A 27742-nucleotide genomic window follows, 5' to 3' on the forward strand; every position below is an offset into this window, starting at 1 on the left:
ACTCCACTCAAAAGATCAAACTTAGAATAAGTTTTCGGTGGAGCAGTTGACGTTCTATTAGTTGTAATAGAATCCAGAGAGATCAAATCTGCCTCTATGCCAGTATGCCTGGCTATCGCCTGGCATATCTGCACAAAACGGAAGCCAGTTAGATTGGTTATAGGCCAAAACAAGCCAATCTTAAGAGCAGGTTTGGTTAACTGTCAAAACTTATTCCGTTATAATGGATACACTTTGGGTTACTTTCAAACCATAGAGACCTGTTCAGCCTAACTTCTTCATTACCTAAATTTTATTATTTTAACCATTAGACACGTTACCAATACAATGTAACCATATTGACCTGTTTTCAGACAAACCAACTAAAAACTTCTTCCATCAATGAAACAATATGGAAGTAAAATAAATTTGCAACACTTCCCTCTTTGATTACAACATACTGGGTAATCTTATAATCTCCTTCAACTCTGAAATAATGTCAGAATTTCTTTTCTCTCCCTTGCAATCTGCATGCTTAACTCTTCCCAATATCTATTGACATGTTTCACTCTACCCCTAATCTGTAGTTAGTTCTCACCTTGGTCTTGGCTTTCTCCTCCTTTAGCAGCACCCATACTTCTTTCATATAAGGTTTTTGGCCAATTCAGTGTCCTTTGCTCTATTGAATTTTTATATATATGCTATAAGTTACCATTTTAAACACCCTTTCTAATACAAATGTAGCTCTGATGGTTGACTTTTGGAAAAAGAAACATCCATGTTAAATCATACTAAAAAAAAAAGGGAATGCTCAGTAATCAGAACCTTGGATCAACCATTTATTGAGAAAATTGGAAATATTAATATCTTATAATAACTTGGTCTTTGATGTGGCCAAAGGGTTTTATGTATAAGCTCATGGCTCTAAGTTCCCCATTTGTTAGGAGCATTTAAATCAATGCATTTGAATCATGGGTGCCTCATAAACAAGCTTGAAGCTCTCACTTACCAAACAAGGTGACAACTCATTATGGCCATTGACAAAATGTAAAGCTTAGTTTCAAAGAAGCTCTTAAACTTTGTTCCATTATCAGAAATCTCATAACATACAGCATATACCTAAAAATAGGCGATTCCATGTTGATTTTTCTAGTCCATCTGGTGACTTTTATACATGCCGGATTGCCGGTCCATCGAAGACTTTTAACAGGGTCAAAGTACTATTTTCCACCTAGTTTCAATATGATTTGAAGTCTAACTTAACAGGGTTTGATGAGCACTTGAAATACAAACACTGAATCAGCCCGTGACCAAATGAGAAGCAAGAAAATTGGGGTCCAGAATTGTATCTTTTAGGAACAAATCTAGAACAGCTATTTTCCAAGGAAAACGCATAGAATAGCATGGATTCGTAAAATGAAATCTAAAGTATGTTGCAATTTACATAAAAGTGTTGACATTACATTGAGGGAGAATTGAAGTGTACTGCTACACTGCTACTATGTGCAAGGAGAATGCAATGTTGTCAAACGAGGCTATACAATTTATCCATCAAAAATAAATGTTAGAAGTATCCGTAAAATTTTGTAGATCGAACAACCATCGAAATTTACTTGAATCAAAAGTTTAAATATGGCCATGTTTACATCAACAAGCATACAACCCGTCTTAATTAGTGCCCTTGAGACCTTGACTTCATTTTGTTCTACATGTAGTTCCCAAGTCCCAACATAAATTTACCAATAATGTCCAGATTTCCCAACTATGCTTCTAAGATATCCCTATGTATTTTCTGCCAATACAAAAGTGTTGTGGGAAAGAAAATGATAGTTTGCCCAAACTCCATAATTTCATACGCATCCCCACTACAATTAAGTCCTTTAATTGTTTATAGGACCTAAAAATTCAGTTAAAATACAAAATCCAGATCAATCACCCTCTAAAGCTTCTATCTTAACGCAGTGATGAAAAACATTGGTATAGACCAAGTGACAAACTTAAGGATCTAACCCTTATACCAATTGATTGCATAATTATCTAAAGAGCAAGAATATAATGCATGGTAGATGAGAATATACTCCATGATGTAAATACCTCGTGAATAACCATTGAGAAGGTGGCACTTGCAGAATTGTCTAGCAGACCGTTTTTGTTCTTCCTCCTCTGAAAGTTCTTTTGGTGGATATATCTTTAAACTCTTTAAGTTACCAAAGGAAAAAGGTTGATTTTGAGATTGGTTCCAACAACGAACAATCTGCGTAAAAGTTTGTAAGGATATAAGTATATTTTAAAACAAGAACAGTTAATGCAATCTTATTTATGTGTACATATTTATAGGAGAGCCTTTGACTGGCTGGGGCTTTTGAGACATATGGAATAGTAATGATAACGAAATATGGTAATGGATCTATTACCTAAATATTATAGGTAACGCCTCCAATAGCCATAAGATCGAGTAGTATCTTTTTTAGTTAACCAGCACCACTAAATTTGTATTCCTATAGAGATTATTACTCCATTCCCTCAAACAATCACCCCTAAATTGTACCAAAAAACTTCTTTGAGTACAAATGATATCTTCAATATGGTGCTTCAATATGGTGCTTGACTATCACATATAAAAGAGAAACTACAGCTAGAACCAATGTTTTTGTTAATCCTTGATAGCAGTAAGTTAGCAATGGCTAATGGTTTTGCAAAGCTATCATAACATGTTTCATGGCTATTAATAAGAAATTGGGCATGTAAATATGGATTAGTGTTGTACTCAAGAGAATTGTCAATATGTCTCTCCTACGTTTTATTTTAATCTTGTAACTCTTTTTGAATCTATGACAGTATGTATTTAGATAAAGATCATTGTAAGATGCACATGATAAACATCAAGAAGTGATATCAACATACCTCAACAATTTCCAGCTTAAGTTTATGAACTTTGACATTATGTTAAAACAAAATTGGATTATTAATTGAACTTTATGATTTCTAGATGTGCAGAAACGATCTAGACTTCGTTGTGGGGGAACATGCAAGTTTCACTTTCACATGACACATACATATACAAAACGCATACAAACATGAATACGAATAGGAGATAAAACAATGAAGCAAAACTCATATTTTTCATTAATCATCATAGATTACAAGACCAAATGAGTATACATCTAGGCACAATCCGGAAGTGAGCTCTACCTTGGCCCCATAAGGAGGTTTCCTATCCAAACTAAACGCTAAACATTAACATTTGTATATAGTCTATCAAAGCTTGTGAATGATGGATAGGGCTTACAAAATTCAAAATACATAAAGCTCACATGCTAAACTTGCATGTCTGTTGAAAGCCCACACTAAAAATAATATTGCATTTGTCCACACTTTTAATTAGCGTGAATAAAAAAAAAACTTTTGTCACGCTTTTATGGGTGTAAAAATATGTAGAACTAAAGATGTGTAGTTATTTCTTCATACTAAAAAGTGTGTAGATTTAAAAGTTCACACTTTTTAGTGTGAACATTCATAATTATTTCGTAACACCCCATTTGTTCACGCTAAAAAGGTAACATGGACAAATGAGGTGTTACAAAATAATTATGAATGTTCACACTAAAAAGTGTGAACTTTTAATTCTACACACTTTGTAGTGTGGGAAATTTCTACACACTTTTAGTTCTACAAATGGCAATGTAACTTTTCCATGATAGTTGATATATAGAGAAGACAGTTCTAGTTGATAAAACCCCCGCTTGAGAATAAGCTTCTTCTTTGGCATCTCCCATTACTGTTCTTCTCCACTGATGGAGTTTATACTTGTTTTAATCTTCTGTAAAATCGCTGTAAATTTGCTCTTATATCTGTTGAAATCACAAACCCTTGCAAATCAGTATTTATTGGCATATTATGTTTAGAGTCTTAAGAAAAAAAGTCATAATTCAGCCATGATATCAGACAAGGCGATATAAGATAAGGTGACTTCCTAAGACCACCTTATGCTTTTCCTTTAGATAAACCAGCTATACTGTCGGACTCCATAATATACGAGATTTCTAAATTTCTAACAAAAAACAAAGATAAGTAGAAATTTGGCAAATGTGCTAGAATGAAAGACAATGTCGAAACTGAGTAAAATAGAAATTTAATATATGTTGAACACAATGAGTTCTTAATATATAGTTATATACATAATTAATGTGTATATGTACAGAATTATTTAATAGTTCTAGTTAACAAAAGCAGAGATAAGTACAAAATTTATCAGGAATTTTCGATGAAATTTCTTACAGAAAGTTTGATCAGCGATTGATATATATATATATATATATACTAGTCATAGGTAATTGTTCATTTGAATCCTTAATTTTTCATGAATCCCAAGGACCAAATTCTAGCCATTTGATCATCTCAATCAATGGCTAGGATCAAAACTTATGCTTTAATTAAAAAAAAAACCACAGAGGGGCATATATGTAAATTTGCTTAACAAATTTTCTTTTTTCCCCTTTCCTCCTCCTGATAGAAACACACACACACACAAACAAACAAACAAACAAACACACGTTCTCTCCCTCTCTTCTCCTCCTTGGACGGTGACCACCACCACCACCACCACAATCTGGATCTTCATCTCAAACACTAGCAACAACAACAACAAGTGGAAGATGATGTTTAAGATGTTATTAGAGTGATATTTTATGTAGTTTATGTTTTTTATATAAAAAATGGATAAACAAACCATTTTTATCCATGATTTGTAGTTTTTTTCTCTTATTTTTGTTTTTTATATGATAAGAAGTTGTATTTTTGGTTGTTGTTGTTTAAAATTTTTATAATAAGTTTTGCCCACAAAGTATTTGATAAAATGTCTAAACCAAAATGTATGTACTAAATCAAATTTGATTATATACGTATTTACTTATTGTACAACCAATCATACTTGATTGTACATTATTCTAAATTTTGAATTTGTTAAATTTGTGTTTTGTAACTTTGTTTGTGCAATCAAATTTGATTATGTATTGAGTTTTTAGTTACCTGTGTGTTTGTGACTATATGTCTATAATCAAATTTGATTATGTGTTGATATTTTAGTGATTTCTATTTTTGCAACTTAATGTCTAAAATCAAATTTGATTATGTATAAAGATTTTAGAGATTTTGATTTTGTAACTTTGTTTGTACAATCAGATTTTGATTTTGTATTGAGTTTATAGTTACCTGTGTGTTTGTGACTATATGTCTATAATCAAATTTGATTATGTATTTATGTGTTGATATTTTTAGTGATTTAAGTTTTTATAACTTTATGTATAGAATCAAAGTTGATTATGTATAAAGAATTTAGACAAAACAAATAAGTTCCATATCAAAAAACTATTCAAAATCAAATTTGATTTTATGCATATGGTGTCAAACTTATACAAAATCAAATTTGATTTTGTGCACACATTGAGACAAAACAAATAAGTAAAAATCAATAATGATTTTAGGCATACGGTGTAAAAAGCTATAGAAAATCAAATTTGATTTTATGCATACATTTTGACAAAACAAATGAGTTTCATACCAAAAAATCTACCCAAAATCAAATTTGATTTTACCCATACGGTTTCAAAAACCTATACAAAATCATATTTGATTATGTACAAAATCATTTAAAGATTTTGTGTAGCACATTGAGTCAAACCAAATGGCTTCCATATAAAGATTTTTATGAAATCATATTTAAAAATCATTTATGATTTTGTGTATCACATTGAGTGAAACCAAATGGCTTCCATATAAAGATTTTTATTCAAAATCATTTTTGATTTTACTCATAAAGTATGAAAACCTATTCAAAATCAAAAATGATTTTACGCATACATTGGGGAAAAGCTATACAAAATCATATATGATTTTTTATAGCACATTGAGACAAAACCAAATGAAAGAAAACCATTTAAAATCAAAAAATAATTTTAAGAATATAGTGTGAAAAAACTGTACAAAATCATATATGATTTTATTCTTACATCTAGACAAAAAAAAAGTGAGTTCGATATCTATAAGCCTATTCAAAATCATACATGATTTAATATCAAATCACATTTGATTGAGTATTGCATAAGATGTTTGATGAAATGTCTAAATCAATGTTTGATAATATGATTTAATCAACTTTATGATTCTAAATTAAATTTTTTGGTGTATAGGTTTGTGGATATAAACTCCATTTGTTTTGTGGAAATGTATGAGTAACATTAAATTCGATTTGTTATCTGTTATTGTTTACTTTTATGTTCATCGTCATATTTGATTATGTATAGAGATTATAGAGATTTTTGTTTTTCAAACTGTATGTGTAAAATCATATTTGATTTTGTATATAGATTATATAAATTTGTGTTTTGTAACTTTAGTTTGTACAATCAAGTTTGATTTTGTATTGAGGTTCTAGTTACTTGTGTTCTTATACCTAGAATCATATTTGATTTTACTCTTACAGTGTGAAAATCCTATATATAATGAACTATTCAAAATCAAAAATGATTTTATGCATACATTGTGAAAAACCTATTCAAAATCAAAAATGATTTTACGTATACATTGAGGAAAACCTATATAAAATCATATATGATTTTTATAACACATTGAGACAAAACCAAATGAGTTCCATACAAAGAAAACCATTTAAAATCAAAAATGATTTTGCATAGATTTCTCGGGGTTTTTACATGGTAGCTTAGGGTTTAGGGTTTGAAGTTGTAGGGTTAGCCGTTAGGCTAACTGTTAGGCTAACCCTACGACTTCAAACCCTAAACCCTTAAGCGTACCGTATACATCCATTCCCCCACTGTAGGCTTTAACATTTTAGGGTTTAAATTTTATGGTTTAGATTTTCCCGGGTTTTTACATGGTAGCTTAGGGTTTAGGGTTTGAAGTCGTAGGGTTAGCCAGGCTAATAGGGTTAGCCAGGCTAACCCTACGACTTCAAACCCTAAACCCTAAGCGTACCGTATACATCCGTCCCCCAACTGTAGGCTATAGCATTTTAGGGTTTAGCATTTAGGGTTTTAGAATGCAACTTTTCTAAAATGTATGCATAAAATCAAAAATGATTTTGCATAGATTTTCCAGGGTTTTTACATGGTAGCTTAGGGTAAGCGTACCGTATACATCTGTCCCCCCCATTGTAGGCTTTAGCATTTTAGGGTTTAGCATTTAGGGTTTTAGAATTCAACTTTTCTAAAATGTATGCATAAAATAAAAAAAGACTTTGCATAGATTTTTAACATTATCCATGTGAAATCAATTTTGATTTTACACAGATAGTCTTAAAGACAATTATACCTTAAAACGTACAAACCTGAACAAAATCATATATGATTTTGTATAGTTTTTTCACACTCTATTTTTAAAATCAATTTTGATTTTGAATGGTTTTCTTTGTATGGAACTCATTTGGTTTTGTCTCAATGTGCTATACAAAATCATAATCATATATGATTTTGTATAGGTTTTCCCCAATGAATGCGTAAAATCATTTTTGATTTTGAATAATTGATTTTGTATATGTTTTTCACAATTTATGCATAAAATCATTTTTGATTTTAGGCATACGAACACAGGTAACTAAAACCTCAATACAAAATCAAATTTGATTGTAGAAAACAAAGTTATAAAACACAAATCTATAAAATCTATATACAAAATTAAATATGATTTTACACATACAGTTACAAAAACAGAAATCAATAAATTGTCAATACATAATCAAATATATTCTGAACATAAAGTAAACAATAACAAATAACTTACATAATCATATTTGATTCAATACATGATATCACACAAACATATACATTTATACTGTACATAAAGTAATTTTAAAGGTATTATCAAACTTTGGTTTAGACATTTCATCAAACACATTGTATGCAACATTCAATCAAATGTGATTTGATACTAAATCATATATAAGAAACTTTGGTTTAAACATTTTATCAAACACTTTGTAGGCAATATTATACCAAACAACAAAGTCAATTAAATAACCAATAAAATTTAACAAATTCAAATGTTAGAATAGATCTAATCACATGTAATCTAATTACATTTGAATATTTCAAATTTACATAACAAAAAGCCATATATTCATATTCAATAGATCCTCCATTGTTATTAACATCTTCAAGATCAATTGTTGATGAATGATAAAGATGATGACGACGACGGAGGCAACGATGGCTGTACCATTTTGATTAGAACGTGATGGTAATCTAAACACAGTGGTGGTGGTGGTGGTGGTGGTGGTGGTCTTGGTGCTACTACTGGAGGTGAGAGAGAGAGAGAAAGATATGTGTGTGTTTGTGTGTGTGTGTGTGTGTGTGTTTGGATTCGGAAGAAATGACAGGGGAATGAAATAATGTGTCAAATTACAATATTACCCCTCTGCATGTATTTTTCTTTTTTAACATGGATCGTTGATCACTTTTGATCCAAGGGCTGAGATGGAGCACTTGGGTTTCACCAAAATATAGTGTACCGCCTGATCACAACTCACTAGTCCTAATACCCATACGATGTACAGTTATTATATAGATTGTATCATAATGAAATTCGAATATGTCTCGTACGTGATTTGTGAGTATGAAATAAATTGTGTTTAAATAAATTGATAATCGAATTGGATTTACCTTAATTTTTTTAAATCACATAAAAATCAAAATTTGTAAGCTTAGAGGATGACGGCAAATAACCTTGTGATTTCGAATCGTAAACTCAATTTTTGATATTTTCATGTTATTAACTGATTATAAGTAATATAAGTAACAAAAGTTGAAGAATTGAGAAACAAAAGAAGACAACTTTATTAATGAGAAAACGATCAATCATATAAAGTTATAATGTGTTTTGTATCTATAAGGTTAGAGTTAGAGTTTAATTCTAAGTCTAATAAGGAAATTGAATCTATATACAATTAAAAAAACTAATTTAATAAAATAGATAAATTAAAAGGACATTTGTCGATCAAGGATTACGCCACGTGTCATTTCAAGAACATCATAATCCTGTTTTAGTTTATTGATAGATAACTTATTAAAAGTAAATTATAGCCATAGATACATAAAAGTAATAGGGCGGCTGGTATCCCGACCACTTCTTTTGTAATTAAACCAGACTATTTGCAGCGATTATCGCTGCAAATAGTGGTGTTTTTGTCCATATCCAACTATTTGCAGCGATTACTGACAGGGGGCCCATTATTTTTTGCCAGATTTGTTATTACAGACAGGGGGCCCACACTATTTGCAGCAACTATCGCTGCAAATAGTATATATGGTTTAGATACCAAAAAAGCTTGGTTGGAATATGAATCCCTAGTAATAATCTATGTATGTAAATAAAACATGAAAAAATTAATAACTATATGATAAATAAAATAATCAAGGTATCTACAAAAATAAGAAGAGAAATTATGTTACTTCTATCGAATAATGATGGTAAAGAAACATCAAATATTATAGTGTCGATAATTTCAAACATAAGAGTCATTAATAGATTAACTCAATTTTAATAATATACTCGTATATAGTAAGAATAATATATTTAATGTTAAATATGAAAATTGATAATTACAATATGAATAAAATTAGGAAACTATTTTTAACAAAAAAAAGGAAAAGAAATTGACACTTGTCGACCAACTAACGTGCCACATGTCGTATCAAGAATATCACAATCCTCTTTTAGTATATTGGTAGATAAAAAGATATATATCTATATACAAATAGATTTGAACAAATCATATCCTAACAAATACATATATTGTGTATGTGTGTATAGATATCATGAAAGTGATCAAACAAGGATTTAATGATTCTTTTAAATTAATTATGAAAAGAAAAGGAGCAAAAGACTTACATATAAATATTCCGAGACTACCAATTCCAACCAAACCTCACCTGTAGTCTGGCTGAGGGAGGGGGCTCCCCTACACAAACCTTTATTAGCATTTTATATTTATATTTATATTTTTTGGTATTAAAATCCACACACTTTCGCTCTTGATGAAGTGAGTTTAACCTGTGCTTCAAGGCGTTTTGATATTTAAACAAACGATGATGATGAGAAAAGAGATGGAATGGTGGTTGATAGCCTGATCTGTGACTGATTGACCGGCCAATGGTGGCGGCTATTGATGAAGAGTAAGGGCCAAAGGGGAGAGTGGGATAATGTGAAAAAGATGTAAATTTTGTGAGGAAGTGTTTTTAGGATTATGAGGAGTAGGTAGCCAGGTAGGTGAAATGCTAAATTTATAATGGGCTTTTTAGGGTTTTCAATTTCAGAAAAGCCATGTTTGAGAGATGGAAATGATTATTGGCACCAATTATTTTCACTAAGCACACCAATATTTTATAATTTTTAATAATAAGGTAATCATGATGTTTGTTTCTTTTTATTTTGTTTTTTCTTTGACTTTTGCTATTGAAAATTGAAAGTAATCATGATATACTAATCATGTTGTCTTATTACTTTTTCCTTTATAAATTTATTGTATTTGATTATTTTTATTTACACTATCATACATTTTACTTTTTACATGCACCTTATATAATTATACATAATAATAGAATATATAAATAATACTCATAAAGAATAAAATATTTTATATTATTTTCTTAATCAATATTAATACAAGTTCTCACATCTACTAAATTACGTCTAGGAAATTTAATCTGGTTGTACACATTTTGTCAATGCAAAAAAGGAGTTTCCCATGACCGATCAAATGCATGACTAGACCATTGTGAATACATATGAGGTATCGGGAAATCTCCTCGTAACACTAGTCTCACGAAATGATTACCATTGAAGCGTCCAATTACACAAATATCAAGTGGTTGTGAACTTGGTGGGCTAGTAAAAAGCGGTAAACACATTGTATCTCCTTATTTGATTAAAAAAACAACCACCACATTATACCTTGAAGCAATGAGTAGCCCAGTGTCTGGCATAATCATCCAATATTGTGGATCTACAAATCCACCTTCAAAGTAATTTAGCATGTACTGAAGTGATTGTACACCTTCTTTGTTGAAAATTGCAGTGTATCTTGCATTATGCACATATAACTCATCCAATAAATTCATTCGAATTTGACGCCAATCATCTTTATGACGACTGACGCAAAGAGTCGTCGCTCTAAATCCACAGTTTCCATCTCCTGGTACATTCTGAACCTGTGTGATATACGGAAGAAAATCTTTGAATCCTTGATTAATTAAATAATCTTCATTGTTCATACTTGGATCTGGATTCTGGGTTTCGGGTGTATACATATATGGATCTGGATTGTGGTACATATATGGATTTGGATTGTGGGTTTCGGTTGTATACACATATGGACCCGGATAGTATGGATTTTGGCTCATAAAAGGATCTTGAAAGAATGGTTGGCTTGAATGAAAGACTTCCGGGATATTATCCATTAAATTTGAACCACTCATGGATGGGCCTTCGTCAAATTCGAAATAGCTATCAGCTGGGACCTCATTTAGGTCAAATTCGAAACACTTATCAGTTGGGACCTCATTTAGGTCAAATTCGAAACAGCTACGCCTGGCCGGCTCATTAGCCGAATTGATAAAATCGGGAATAGTTGAACAACTATATCTTGTTGAGGAAAATTCGACACGTCTTTTTTGTTGCAATTTCTTTGGTCATCCACGGGTATTTTTTTGAACTTGCGGTTCCCGAATGTCGGTTGTACTTGGACTGAATATATTCTTCAACTTTCTTAACTAGCTCTTTCTTCCAACTTTGGACTGCTTGTTGTAGTTTTCTTTAAAATGTTCCAGTACACTCCCACAACTAACATCATCATCTTCAACAGATGTTGCCGGTAAAAAATCTAACTTTCTCCAAAAGATGTCAATCGAATCCAATGAAATAGATTGACCTGCATTAAAAAATAAATAAGCATTGTATATACAACTTTTAACGAAACTATAAAAATAAATCTATCGGATTACACTTACCTGAATTTATGTACTTTGAAAGTTCACAAGAACATGGTAACCCACAACTGTTGCGAAATCGACAATCACAATTTGAAGGGTCTACTTGATGATAGTTCGTAAGAATTATATTGAGAGCTTCATTGGAAACAAAACCATGTAACAGTTTGAAAAATCGTAGATTGTGCTGCTGATAACGGACAATTCTGCTTTTTTCGAAGCTTGCTTTGATCGCCGTATGTTGAGACTCTACGAGACGGTTAATACAGCCCACAAGTTCATGCAAAGTGCATTTTTTAGATTTCAAATATTTTTTTAGGACCGCATGTTGACTTTCTACTCTATTGGTGTTGTTGTTTTCAAAATTGAGATGTCGATCAATCCACACAGACACAAACATTTCTTTGTATTTTTCCAACCAAGTTTCATTCAAATACTTAAGAACACCTGAATGGTAACGTAAAGTTGTATGAGAAATATAAAAAGAAAAAAAAATATACGTTGGGAGATACAAAAAATAAATAAATAAATAAATGTTAAATGCGAATATAGAAAACATACGTGGATATTTTGTCAATAATGACCGAAGTTGATTGTAATTTTCCGTGTAAGAATCCATGGTTGTAGACTTCTCTAGTTTACTCCATAATTCATTAAAGTTGCTCCAATCATGTGTTGACTTGATAGTTTGCCTACAGTGGTCGAAAATATTCCGACTGATGTGAATTCTACAAAGTAGTTGAGTTGCATCTGGGAAAATCTCTTTGCATGCATTTACTAGAGCCAACTCCCTGTCAGTAACTATAACACATGGTTGCATGCAACAGGCTAAAGTCAACTTAAGACAATTTAAGACACATGTATAGTTAGTTGTCCTTTCATTTGGTATAAATGCAAAAGCTATCGAAAATGTCTTGTTGGTCGATGTTACACCAACAATCTCAACAAAAGGCAAATTGTAATAGTTGGTCTTGTACGTGGCATCGATGATCAACACGTGTGGAAATGCACGCCAAATACTAAATGATGTTTGATGCACAAAGAATAGATTTTCTAGCTTGTTCGAAGCAGTTGTAGAAAATTCGTAAATATAATTATTAGAATGCAAAAGAGCTATGAGAACCTGCATTGTACGTTTGAATGTTTCAAATAAAATGACAAGATTTCTAAAAAATAAAAAACTAATAAAATAAAAAAAATAGCCATGAGAACCTGCATTGGAGAATTGCCTACTTGCTCGACCATGCGAAGTTTAGTGCGTGCGTTGTAGATCGTATTAATTGTAGACACATTACTTAGATTCCTCTCCCTAAGGATTGATAAAATATCACGTGGGGGCATATTCATCGCTGTCAATTCTTCAACCAAACTAAACTCCTCTTGAGTTAACCGTTATGCATATGGATGACCCTTCATACTTTGTAAAGGGCGATGGTTATGTTCATCATATATGACTGTCAGTGTCCAGTAATTATATTCATCTGAATATTTCGCTTCTAATTCGAATGGACAGTCAGTTTTTCTTGTGCGGGGAGCTCTAACTGAACCCTTCTATTTATATTTGCCCCCATGATCACACATGAGAACAACTTTATAGACGAAACCACTAAGATAACTGTTCGATCTTTTGGTGACAATGACAACACCAACAGAGTATGCCACATCCTTTACCCAATTCATCAATTCTTCCCGGGAGCTGAACACCTAAAATAAATTATATCGTGTTAGTCTTTATCGAAAAAAATATGAAATTTAAGACATATAAATATAATTATAACAAGTTTACTTAATAATCATAACGAAATAGAAACATACAAATATAAAGATAACAAATAAATTTAATAAAAAATACTCAATAATTATGTATATATATAATAAAAAAATACCTTATTAGTGAAAAATTATGGGGTAGTCATAATAAATTTATTGCCTTCCATGGGATGATTGTTGTACAGATAAAAAAAAATTAAAAACTTAAAATATACTCTACAATTATCTTATTTATAAGAAAAAATAAATAGTACTAGATCGATTGAAAATTAATAAAAAGCAGTTTTATAAAAATATCCTTTAAAAAACACCCTCTCATACATAACTACTTTATATCCCTTGAAAAAAAAATATTTCCCCTCCAACATAAAAAAAAAAATCAGTCGCCCAAAAGATATCCATCCCTCTCTCTTCCCAAAGAAAACCCTCTGATGCGTGTTTTTTTTTTATTCTTGTCTTTAAATTTATGTTGTACAAGTAACTATCTAATCTAAACACACGTTACGAGCAGAGAACCTCGTCAGTGTAATATATAGCCTAGTGGTAAGTTACATGATCGTTCATAGGGACGCGTTGTGTTACCTAATCTAGTAGTACATGTAATTCTAGTTTGTTTGGGGGTTTGTCACTAACTCCTAATAAACTAATACTTTTAACAGTAAAATAAGAATCTAGCCGCCGCTTATTCAGCGTGATGCTAATCTGAAAGTAATTGGAAAATAGCGAATAACAGTAATTAAATTAAAATACTTATTTGGCATCTCCGATCTCATGGTACAACCAAATATTATCCTACTTAGTCTGTTAGAAACTTCATCACGATTCAGATTCTTGTTAGATTCACTTCACCTAGTTAGTAGTGTTGTCGCTAGACTCACACTACCCTTTAAATAAATTTTCGCTATATTCACTGTATAAGCATTAATTACCTAAAATTTGTGTAACTAATTCATCTTTTAGTTACCCGGCTTTTAAGCCATGACCAGATATAATTCCCTCCGGTGACCACAGTGCTCGGTTACAAGTCAAAGGATCGCGTTTGGCATTGTTAAGCTTCATGTTCAAATCATTCTAGTTACTATGGTTCTGGATCCCTCAGCTACAAGTGAATCATTTTTTACTTCTAGTTGAAGACCGACTAGTTGTTTTCTGTCCTAGTATATTAGTCCTAGTGTATGATCATAGACAACCATCAGAATTAAACTAATATGTTTAAATATAAAACCAATAGCAACATGAATTACTAATAAACATGGATCTACGATAAACAGTAAAATACACTCCAATAGAATCTAAACAAACACAGTAAAACAATAAGCGTCTACATGATCACATCGATTCAAACAAGTATTCAGCCTACTAGCCTAGCATTATTAAAGGAATAACAAAGTCTGAAAAGATGAAGACATTGTTTGATAATATAAAGTAAATAAAGATAAAAGATCTTGACCAAGAATGAAGATCGGAAGGTGTTAGAAGCTCCAAAACCTCCTTGGAATCTGCAACGTCGATCTAGGGTTGTTGTTGGGCGGCTAGGGCTGCTGAATCGGCTCTCTCTTGGGTTTTGAGGCTTAGTTCAACTTAAATAGGTGTAAAAGTTAGAATCTGATCTAGGCCGACCAGCGGCGCTGGTCCTGGGCTTTCCTGGGCTAGCGGCACTGGTGACATGGGGAGCGGTGTTGGCAAGGTAGCCAGCGGTTGCTGTTCTTGTTCTTGCGTCTTCGTTTGGCTCCCGAATCACTTCCTTGTGTCTTGTAACTTCATAGGCTTCCTTCTTGAGTCAGTTGATGTCATTTACCCTCTCTCGCGTCTTCCGTGAACCTGCATAAACACATCATTCATTAAGTACCAATAGTTCCGGAATAATAACTCATTTAAGCATAGAAATGAAGCCTTTCCTTAGGGGTTTTTATCACAAAATGGACGCTCATCATATACCCCCACACTTAAATCTTTGCTTGTCCTCAAGCAAACAGTCCAAGAAAAATAAAACAATTGATGAGTGGACATTTTAAGTGTTTCAAGTAATCTACTATAGTAAATTCATTTGAAAGAGTGGTCATGCAAAATGATTTGAGAAAGCTTTAGACAAAATTAGTAAGCTATAGCTAATGGCTAGATAATCAGTCAATCAAAACCAAAAGCTAACTTTTTATTTGTGTTAATACCTCTAAAACAGTTCTATACTTCCACATGTCTTACAGCTCAATCTTACTACCTTTTGCTGACCAGTTAAGCACTTAATTTCAAGTTTATTTAGCAATCAGAACTACTAGCTACTAGCAAGGCATTTATATTTCTAAGTGTGTGTGCTTATGAGTAACTATCTAGATAAATCCTCACACTACAGTCATGCTCACTAGCTAAATACAAAAGCAGTCATACAATATTATCATCTTTAATAGTTGAGAAAGCGGTGATAGGTCGGTGATTCCTCATGCGCAGAGCGACATAACTCAACTAAAAGTTCACATCAAGAAAGCGGTGACAGGTCGGTGGTTCCCCATGCGCAGAGCGACATAACTTGATGTATTTGTATAGATTTTACTTGTTAATATTTCTTTGAACTTTGTTTAATCTACTGATTGCCTTTTCTTTAGATTTACTACATTATTCATGCATAGACATTATCAGAGACCCAGATGACTCATAATCCTATTCCGCGTGCAACTAGTTTACATTAAATAGTGTAAGATTTAAGGTAAACCATACATCTAAACTAGTTCCTACACAAGCACGTATATTAAGTCCAATTAATACACATATACTAATAAGTAGAAAGTTCTAAATTGCTAGGTATATTAAAGTCCAGTTAAATGTGTTATGGCAAACATAATCGCATACAGTTTCAGTCTAAGCTCTAATCCAGTTGGAAGCATGAACAACCACAAATCTATAGTTAAGCTAAAAGTCATAACTTAGATAGTTTTCAGACACTTAAAAACTTAAATTTGCAAGACATAAGTAGTAGAAAACTTGTTGAAATCAAACAACTTAGACCAAGGGTTTTTCCTATCCTTCCCCCCCACACTTAATTTGTACAACGTCCTCGTTGTACTAGACATACATATCTAAGGGTGTTTGAGCATAAAAATGAGGAGCTCAATCACAAAGAGGGCTTAACCTCGAAAATCATCAAGATCTCCTACTAAGTAGTGCAAACCTAATAAATTCTTGGCAAATCTAAGGTGTAATATGATTTTTCCATAGAGATGTATCGATCTATGGAGGATATGGATGTAATATGATTTTGATATAATGATTGATTGACGATGAATGTTGATGAATATGAATGTACTGCTGCTGTATATTCTCTGCAGTTGCAGAGAATATTATAAATGTGCGTGTGAATGAGAGAATGTGTATGAAATGAATCTGACAACCAATGATGAGGGTATTTATAGGCGGTCACATTAGGGTTTTCTCGTACATGGGCCGTAATGGGCTGCTGGCCCAAATTCCAAGGTACGAGGTATAAAATATTCTGGAGTAAGTTAGTTAGCCACGTCTAAGAATAAAGTTGTCCATGTTTTGTATTCATAAATATAAACACGATGGTATTAACTGCATAAAATCTAAATCCTATGACTTATATGATTTGGAGGTTGGGATTTAGTCGTGGAACCAGGCTCTCATTTCTTTCTCTAAGCTGTTGACCTCTAGGGAGGTTCTTTCCTGTCTCTTAGGATCAGACAGTCGAGTCCCACCTCGAGGATTCTCCTTGGCCTAACTTCGAAAATATATATACATATTTGAGGATCCGACACACACACACACATATATATATATAATATGCTTAATGGCATGGGGACCCGACTAGCCTAGCTTAGCCTAGCCTCCAGGATCCGATCTCCTAAGATCTAGTATTTATATAAATAACGTAATTTATATTTAGGATCCGATGTTCTTGTCTTGCTTTTAGGATTAGACTTCCCTTCACAACTCAAGATTTCGACAGATTATATACATATATGTATATATAGTATCTTTTATATATTAGATCCGATCTCTTCTATTTCTTTCTAGGATCTGATCCTTAGTCTTGGTTATACATATATATATATAATTAGGGTTTGAAGATTCGACTTTGGCTCTCTGTCTAGGATCCGATCTTTCAAGATCCTAGTGTTAAGCCTCCAAGATCCGCTAGAGAGAGAAAATGCTAAGATCCGCTCCCCTTGCCGACCCACCTGAGAGCTGATCCTCCAGGATCCGATCCCCTAGGATCCGCTAGAGAGAAAGATAGACTTGCTAAGATCCGATCGTGCCTACTATGGGTTCCACTTTGAATCTCTAAGTTTCGATCAGACGTCAAACTTCTCTCTTTCTTTTTGGCAATCCCCTCATATATATAACTCGACCATATATGTGTTATATAATTAGGGTTTTGCTTGGTTGGATCTCACCATAATCATCAAGTCCCCCAAGTTTGGAGGTAAGGTTTCTCTGGAAACTTGGGTTCAAACTTTCATCAATATCGATTTATTTTCTTCTTTGACTTTAATTTCTCTTGGTGAACTTGTTTATCCTCTTTGTTTTAGATCTGCTTGTAGCATTGGGAGAGAGACAAGAAAATTCTTAATTTTTTGGGTCTTGCTGAAATCGGTTTAGGTGTAGGAAGGTATAGATCTCCCTTATTCATTATCTCTCTGTTTGTGTATATATATTTATATATATACATTGTGTAATGAAGCTTGTTTCAATTGGCAGCCATAAGCTAAGAAAAGGTTGATTTGGATAAGAAACTTCTTATTATTTTCATTCTTTTGTAATTCTTGATTTCTGCCTTTTCTTTGAGTCCACTTAAATTCTCAAAAAATTAGTAGTTTGTCCTTCTGTCATATCGCTGTCATCCAACTTAAATTCACCTGTTTTTAACACGTGTTTCAACCTGTCCAGCCGGTCATCGTCGCTTTCTCCGACTACCTTAACTGGTTGTTTCAGTAATCTTAATCGGCGGATCACTTCTTGTCTTGTGAGAATCAAGTCGTCGATTTTCCATTCGTCGGATTTGGCGATTGATGAAACAGTGTCGTTTTCTGATGATGTTTTTGAATTAGTGGGGTTGGATAAAAAAGAAAATATAAGAGGTGCAAGATTTTTGATTCTTCTTGTTTATTTCTTTCTTGAGACTGTACTATGTATATATATATATATATGTATAATATATATTGGATTTCTAAATTTTTGTCTTTTTGATTTCATTTTTGACAGTGTCTAAGAGATTGGTAGATCCTGCTGATTCTTTCAACAGAAATTAAGAAATAGCGAAGCATAATTTTTTGAAGCTAAAGCTTGTTAACATAAATATGTATTTGTGTAGAAAATCATGTATCTGCTAACATAAATATGTATTTGTGTATATACCATGCATTGTTGTTGATGTAGCTTTAGTTTTTACTAAGTTTGAATGCTTATCAAAGTTTTGAATTTTGCATTTATTCTTCATAGGATGATTTTTGGTTTCGATCCTTATTTAGGACTTTTTTGTTTGAACACAGGTGTTGTTCTTGCTCCATATTTGAATCTTGAAAAGATTAGGAGTGTTGCTTTAGGTTGTCACCATGTCTGAGGCTGAGAATGAGAATGTTGAAGGAAGTAGTAGGACTAGGACTAAGGCTAAGGTTAGCAAAGTTAGGAAACCTCCTAACTTAGCTGGGGATTGTTGTTCTTCTGTGACCAGTGCTAGCCTAGCAAAGTTGGTTGAGACCTATCCTTGTATTGCTAAGTATAATCCCACCGTTCCTGAAGATGTTGATAGGATAAACCTTCCACCTCCAGGGAGAGTTGCTTTTTATAGGGATTATCTCACTTGTTCTGGTCTTAGGGTCCCATTGACACCTTTCTACCTTGAGGTTTTGTGTTATTATGGGATTGGCCTTGCCCAGCTACACCCGATTGCTGCTGGAAAGATTGTGAGATTTGAGATGATTTTGAAAGCTTTAGGACAACCTGTGTCTCTTTCTATGTTTAGGAAAATATTTCTTCTTTCGAGACAGGGTGATTGTTTCACCTTCCTCTACCGAGATAATACTTTTAAGCTAATGGAAACTCCTTCCAAGATTAGTTCTTGACGGTTTTACTTCTTCTTCTTAGATGATACATTTCTTCCAACCAATAATAAGGAAATTCTTCGGGAGGGAAGTACAGGTTATAATTCAGACATGGTGGCTAAACTGAATAAGAAGGTTGAGGATGACCTGATTGACCCTGACTATTATGGAGGGCTTCTTGCTAGTTGCATTGCTTATCGGTATTTCCCCCCAGAATTTGAGGGTTTATTAGCTATGGTTGGGATTAGACCAGACTGGGATTGGCGTTTCATCCCTGTCATCATAGAGAAATCTACCAAAAAACGTATGAAATCCATCCTTTATATTATGTTTTTTATCTTGACTTGTGTATATTTGTATTATTTACGAATTCTAACACTTAGTTTTTTTTCTTATTTTCAGCTCTCAGATTGATGGATGTTCTTGATTATCCTTTCGAGAATTATGAGGTTAGATCTGAGTCAGAGGCAGAGGCCGAGAAACTTAGAGAAGAAGCTGAGGAGGTTCTTCCTCTCCGCCCTGATGGAGTATGTTATGATGATGAGCTTGTGTCATTGAGCATTTATAATGCTATGGATAGAGGTGATCACTCCCTGGGTCCTCTTACTGCCTTTCCTTATTTTCAGGCTTCTGGTAGCCTTGAGGATGGTAAGTTTGTTCACCATTGCTAAGTGTTATTGTTATTATTGTATAACTTAGTTTTTTCTTTTATTTAGGTGATCTTGTCACGGAAGATAGGGATCCTCCAGTTACTGTTGAAGAAGAGGATGATGAAGATGGTGATTCTTACTTTGAACTTGTTGGGGAGAAGAGGATAGAAGATTTTAGCTCTCTTTCTAAGCTTCAGAAGACTACCCATCCTACTTTTGCATCTTATGGGAGGATGGGAGGTTTTACTCCTTACAATCAAGTGGTGCAGGCTCAAACTGAGACTCAGATTACTTCAGCACCCTTGATGTTTCTTACTTCTTCTTCTACCCAGACCATTCCAGCACCTACTTCTTCTCTCCCACTTGGTGCTTCTTGCGGTTCCAGCCTTCCTATTTATGCTGACCGTATTGTGGAGGATGGTTATTTTACTGGTTATGGGCCCTCTCTTACAGTGACCCCTTTTTCTTCTGAGCATATGGGTGACATAGACCGTCTTGCTCAGGCTAGGGTAAGGTCTAACACTCCTACTGCTCCCTTTCAGCCCTCAAGGGCTGGGTCTACTCTTATTCCCACTGAGGCAGGTGATCTCAACAGGTCCATCGGGAATTTCTATCTTGCTCATATGACATCACTTAAGGTTAAAGATGATGGTCAAAATCCTGAGCATGCCAAGAGTCCTTTGGAGGGCATGATTCCTCCCATTCTCTTTGCCGAGTCTCGCTTTAGAGACATTCCCAAGCTTTCCCGCATTCAGTGTGTCAACACTCTTAACTGTGTTGCTAGTATTATGGGATTCCAGAATGCAGCTTTGGGTAAGATTGAGTCACTCACTAGTGAGGTTGAGAGGCTTAGGGGGGAGTTGTCATCTCGGGATGCCAGACTCACTTCTCTCACTTAGGATTTAGAGGAGGAAAGGCTTATTTGCACTAGTCTTAGGGAGGATAAGGAAAGGGTTGATTCTGAGTTGGAGAGGGTGAGGAGTAGTCTTGAGTCTTTAACTCAAGAGAATATAAGTATGGGTGAGAAAATGTCTGAGTTGGAAAATAGGACCAATACTTTAGAGGTTGGCATGGAACACAAAGTTAAGGAGATTCAGGCGCTTAAACAGGAGAGTAAGGATTCCCACTCTAAGTTGGAAGTTCAGGATAAGGAGATTGAGCGCATGAGATCTTTATTGGACCTTTTTCCTGAGTTTTTTAAGGGTTTGCTTGGTCACCCCGATGTGAAGGAAACTCTTTCCCGTTTTTTACTTTCTGCCCTTAATCTTGGTGCTTGGGATGGTGCTTATAGGAAGGTGATTTTCCGTAAGCGTAGTGCAGAAAAGGCTCAAGAAATATTTCACACTATTGGGGAGTTATGGCGTACTTATAAGTTTCTCGTCTTGGATGATGTTGCTTCTTTACTTGGCATGCTTGCTATTTCTGTTGCAGACATGTCTAGGCTTATCATTATTCCTGACACCCCAACAGCTCAACGTGTTGCCTTTAAAGCTAAAGTTCCTCATCCAGGTCCTCCTCCAGGTCTTGCTGTTGCTTCTACTTCTCAAGCTTCTGTTCCTCCATCCACTTCTGTTCCTCCATCTACTTCTGCTTCTACTTCGACAGCTTGCCCTGACTCTATTACTTAGGATGCTCCGGATTCAGCAGCTATGGAGGATGCTCATGTTTAGCTTAGCTTATTTTATCACATTTGTCATGCATTGTTAGGCTTTGTATTTGTCTTTGTATTTTTTAATACTGGTTTGTATTTCAATTCAGAGATTATGTACTTGTATTTATCTTTCCTTTGCATTGGCTTGTAGCCTTCTAGTATGATTTTCTTATTTAAAGATATGTTGGAAAAGACTATATATATTGTTTGGTTGTTTAACCTTTGTTACATATTTGTTACTCGCGAGTGTCGCTTCCCAATAGGAAGTGCTTGCCTTTTCTCGTATAGATAAAAAGATGAAAAATTATCTAAGTGTTCAGCCTTAAAAATTTCTTTGGCTTTTTACATCTTGTTAGATAATTGCATCCAAGGGTATACCTTGGGATTTTGGAAATTATTTAGCTAGCATTTTTTATTTCCCATGCTCGACTCTATGTTTGAGACTTTGTTTTCAACTTGTGAATGCAAATTGCAAAAATTTATAATTTTTCTTAAAAGTTATTTGTTTCAAGCAATGTAAATAACATTAAGATACAAGAATATATGGGATACTTAGATCGGACCATAAATGAAGATCATTTTCATTGATAAACCAAGTTAATACAAGGTAGAAGGATTTCTTTGATTGAAACATAAAAGACATGATTCATTGATAGAAGTACAAACTAATGGGATATATAGATCAGACCATAAAATTGAATTTCCATTGAGTCACTTTGTTTAAACATAACACTTTTCAAATTTTCCCCATTCCATGTTCTAGGTACTTGGTATCCGTCAAGCTCAGTGAGGATGTATGAACCATCTCCATTTGCTTGGCTGACCATGTATGGTCCTTCCTAGTTTGGTCCCAGTTTTCCCAAGTTCTCCACTCTGTTTGCCTCATTCTTTCTCCAGACGTAGTCCCCCGGCATGAAAAACACATGGTGGACTCTCTTGTTATAATACTTGGCCATTTTTTGCTTGTTTTCAGCTAACTTGATGTGAGAGACTTCTCTCCTCTCTTCAATGAGATTCAAGTTTTCCCTCAAAGCTTCTTCATTCTGAGCAGGATTAAAGTTTACAATTCGATGGCTTGGAATGCTTAGTTCTGGTGGGATGACTGCCTCAATTCCATAGACAAGACTAAATGGTGTTTCCATAGTGCTTCCTCTTAGGGTAGTCCGGTGGGCCCACAGTACTCCTGAAAGCTCATCCACCCAACCGGATCTACATTTGCCAAGCCTTGCTTTGATACCTCCCACTATTGTCTTGTTCATCACTTCCACTTGTCCATTGGCTTGAGGGTGGGCAACTGAGGTAAACACTTATCTAATGTCCATATCTTCACACCATGTCTTGAATGGATTCTCAGCAAATTGTTTTCCATTGTCACTTAATAAGATATGTGGTACTCCAAATCGACATACTATGTATTCCCAAACAAAGTTGATCACCCTTTGGCCAGTGATTGTAGCAAGTGGTTTAGCTTCGACCCATTTAGAAAAGTAGTCGACAGCCACTATTAAGAACTTTACATTTCCAACTCCAACCGGGAATGGGCCCACAATGTCAATACCCCACTTATAAAATGGCCAAGCAGTGTTTACTGGAATGAGATCTTGCTTTGGCATTCTTGATATTGGAGCATGTATTTGGCAGGATTCACACTTTTCTATCTCTTCCTTGGCATCCTTGTTCATTGAAGGCCAGTAATAACCAAGCCTCATTATCTTTGTGGCCACCAATCTTGGTCCAACATGAATTCCGCATGTACCCCCATGAACCTCTTGAATGAGAGTTTGAGCTTGGGAGGGGCCTACACCTCGTAGATGCGGACCTAGAAAAGACTTTCTGAATAGTTTATCTTCAATAAGGAGGTACATTGGTGCCTTCATTCTTACCTTCTGAGCTTCATGGTTGTCCTCTGGAAGTGTTTCATTCTTGATGAAGTTGTAAATTGGGGTCATCCAACAGTCTTCTTCCTCTTCAACTTGAGATATTTCATTACCTTTTGTTATAGATTTTTCTTGTAGGACTTCAACCAAGACTTCTTTGGTGAGGTGAGCAAAGGTTAATGAAGCTAGCTTGCTTAGAGCATCCGCCTTCTTATTCTGGTTCCTTCTAACTTGCTCTATATGAAAAGACTCAAATTCTCCAATAAGCTTCTTTGTTTCTTCTAAGTAAAGTTGCATGGATGCCTGGTTAGCTTCAAATGTGCCATTGATCTGGTTTGCCACTAGTTGAGAATCTATAAATACTTGTATTTTCTTTACTCCCATTTGTTTTGCCATTCTGAGGCCAGCAAGGAGTGCTTCATACTATGCCTCATTGTTGGATGCTGGGAAGTTCAATCTTAATGCATAAGTGTATTCTTTTTCTTCAGGATCATTTAGGATGAGACCTGCTCTTGATCCTTCCTGATTAGATGCTCCATCTATGAAGAGGGTCCATTTTGAGCTTTCCTCTTCTTGGGTTGCCTGAACTTCCTGGACTTCTTTTCCTGCGACATCGGAAGAGTCAGTTTCTGCCAAGAAGTCAGCCAAGATTTGGCCCTTGATGGACATTCTTGGGTGGAAGCTAATTTCGTGTTCACCCAGTTCGATAGCCCACTTAGCTAATCATCCAGATACTTCAGGTTTGGCTAGCACTTTCCTTATTGGCTTGTCAGTCAGAACCCGAATAGGGTGACCTTGGAAGTATCGCCTTAGGCGTCTGGCTGCGTGGACCAAGGCAAGAGCTAATTTTTCCAAACATGGATAGTTTATTTCTGGGCCTTTTAAGGCTCTACTTACGAAATATATTGGCTTTTGGCCATTGCTTATTTCTGCAAGTAATACTGCACTAACACATTCTTTAGAAGCAACAAGATATAGAGTAAGTGTTTCACTTGGGATCGGAGCCGTGAGAGTTGGGAGATCCGCAAGGAACTTCTTCATATCCTTGAATGCCTCTTCTGCTTCGGCCGACCACGAGAAGTCTTGCTTCCTTAAGCATCCCTTTAATGTTCTAAAGAAAGGTAAAGATCTTTCAGCAGACTTTGACAGAAATCTTGCTAGGGCAGCCAACTTCCTATTAAGACTTTGAACTTGCTTCTTGGTTCTAGGGGATTCCATGTCTATTACTGCTTGAATTTTCTTAGGGTTTGCCTTGATTCCTTTAGGAGTTACAATGTGTCCAAGAAACTTTCCTTCTTCCATTCCAAAGCTACACTTTGATGGGTTTAATTTCATATTGATGCTTCTTAGGGTGTCATAGGTCTCTTGTACATCTGCCAACATTATTTCCTCAGCCTGACTCTTTATCACAATGTCATCCACATAGGCTTCCACGTTCCTTCCAATTTGATCTCTGAATGCCTTGTCTATCAAACGTTGATAAGTAGCCCCGACATTCTTTAGGCCAAAAGGCATTTTCTCAAAACAATAAATTCCTTGTCTTCATCTATCTTCTTCATAGAAATTTGATGGTACCCTTTATAGGCATCCAAGAAACATTTTAATCTAAACCCATCAAGAGATTCCACCTTCCAGTCAATTTCTGGGAGAGGGTAGTTATCTTTCGGGCAAGCTTTGTTGATGTCTTTGAAATCTACACAAAGTCTCCAAGAACCATCTGGCTTTTTCACCATGACTGGGTTGGCTACCCAGGTTTGATATTTAACTTCTCTAAGAATTCCAACTTCCACCATTTCGTTGACTTGCTCATATGCAGGTTTGCTTCTATCTTGAGACATTCCCCTCTTCTTTTGTCTTATTGGTGAAATGTTGGGATTGACATTTAATGCGTGCTTAGCTAACTCCCTCGGGACTCCTATCATATCAGATGTCTGCCATGCAAAGACGTCCAAATTATTTTTTAACAAGTGAACCAACTCTTCCTTGATTCTTCTTGGAAGTTGTGACCCGATGATTACAGGTTGTTCTGGAAATTTCTTGTTGATTATCACCTTTTCTTTGGGACCATCTTGCATTTAAATTTCTTGTAATTTTTCAACCTTTCTTGGTAGAACTTTTTCAACTTTCCTGCACTCTTCTGGCCAAGTCATTCGTCCTCGAATTGTAGCTATTCCAGCTGGAGTTGGGAACTTCACCATTCCATGAACTGTTGATGGAATTGCCCCAAACTTTTGCATGGAAGGTCTGCCTAGTATGACATTATAATCAGAGAGGGTTCTTATTATCATGAACTCAATAAGTTCAATCCGGTGAAACGGGTATTCTCCCATCATAACCTCCATTAAAACTTCTCCTACCGGCCTGTTAGACTCTCCCATGAAACTGACAAGCTGAGTCCTTGATGGACGCTTAAGATCTCTAACTCTTTGAGGTAACTTTTGAAAACAATGGTCATATATTATGTCGGAGGAACTTCCATTATCTAAATATACCTTTCCAACCTCAAAGTTTGCCACCCTGGCTTGTATTACCACTGGGTCAGAAGAGACTACCCTTACAGGAGGGAATGAGATTGATACCATTCTCCATGGTTCAAGGACTTCTGCCTTTCTTTTTTCATACTTGGTTTTTCCTCTTATCATGTATACATGGCCATCAGGGGGTGGAGGTCGATCATTCCTCCCATCTTGCTTCTGCCAAGTGTAAGTCTTCTTAGCTTGGGTAGCTCTCTTACCTTGCTTTGCACCAGGGACTAAGTGTTCCAACTTTCCCTCATCTAAGGCTCTCTTTATCTCGATCTTAAGCTCTCTACAGGCATTTGTTTCTTGACCATGGTCTTCATGGAATTCACAGTACTTGGACATGTCTTTCTTTCCAGACCTATGTATCATTGGCCGAGGAGGTTTGAAGTTTTCTCCAACTCTTTCTGTCGATTGCCAGGGAGTAATGCTAAGGTAAAACCTGACACCTGCTGGCTCGCGGGGAGACTCGGTATCTTCTGACATTCCTTAGTGTATCTTGCAATGAAGTCCCTCAGTGATTCACCACCCTTTTGCCTGATCAAGTGAGCTTCCAAGTGGCTTCTTTGACGCTTCTTCTGCTGAGCAAACTGAGCTATAAACTGTTTCTTCAAATCTGCATAGTCTTGAATGCTTTTTTCCGGAAGTTTAGTAAACCATTCTAAGGCATAACCTTTTAAGGTGCCTAGGAACAGGTGACACGCCACGGGGTCTACCCATTTTTCAGTTAGTACAGCTTGATCATAGATTACCAAGTGATCCTCTGGGTCTCTAGTTCCGTCATAAGTGCCAACAATAGTGGGAACCTTCTGACCGTCTGGGAAGGCATAGTTTGCCACCCAGTCACAAAACCTTGACTTAGTTGTGGACTTAGGTACTACGGCCACCCTTGCCTGCTCATCCGCTTCCTCCCCAGCAGCAATTTTTAGCATTTTTAACAACTCATTTGCTGGGTTAACTGGTTCAGGAGGAGGTTCCACTGGCTTTTGTTTTTTCATCTCGTCTACCAACAACTTCATTATGGACTCCATACCTGTAGGCAATGGAGGTGGTGGGGTTGGCTGAGGTGGAGTTGGCCTTAACCTGGCAGAGAGTTCAGAAAACCAGTTGGTTGGAGATGGTGGAGTCTGTGCTTGCTGAGTGCCCATGGCAGCTAGCTTTAACAATTCTAACAGATGACTCTCTTGGATAGTTACAGATTGAGAGGAGGAGCCTGCCATTGTTTGCAAGGATGTCTAACCCCCAGT

General features: G+C 35.1%; 1 protein-coding gene across 1 annotated transcript; it reads right to left on the minus strand.

Annotated features, from left to right (window-relative positions):
• Positions 1-26051: 26051 nt before the first annotated feature.
• On the minus strand, positions 26052-26840 carry LOC122610396. The gene has a single exon (XM_043783388.1). It carries the CDS (start codon positions 26838-26840, stop codon positions 26052-26054), a length of 789 nt encoding a protein of 262 aa, XP_043639323.1.
• Positions 26841-27742: the final 902 nt, after the last annotated feature.

Source organism: Erigeron canadensis, chromosome 8 (genome assembly GCF_010389155.1).
Source record: "Erigeron canadensis isolate Cc75 chromosome 8, C_canadensis_v1, whole genome shotgun sequence".
Lineage (NCBI taxonomy): Eukaryota > Viridiplantae > Streptophyta > Magnoliopsida > Asterales > Asteraceae > Erigeron > Erigeron canadensis.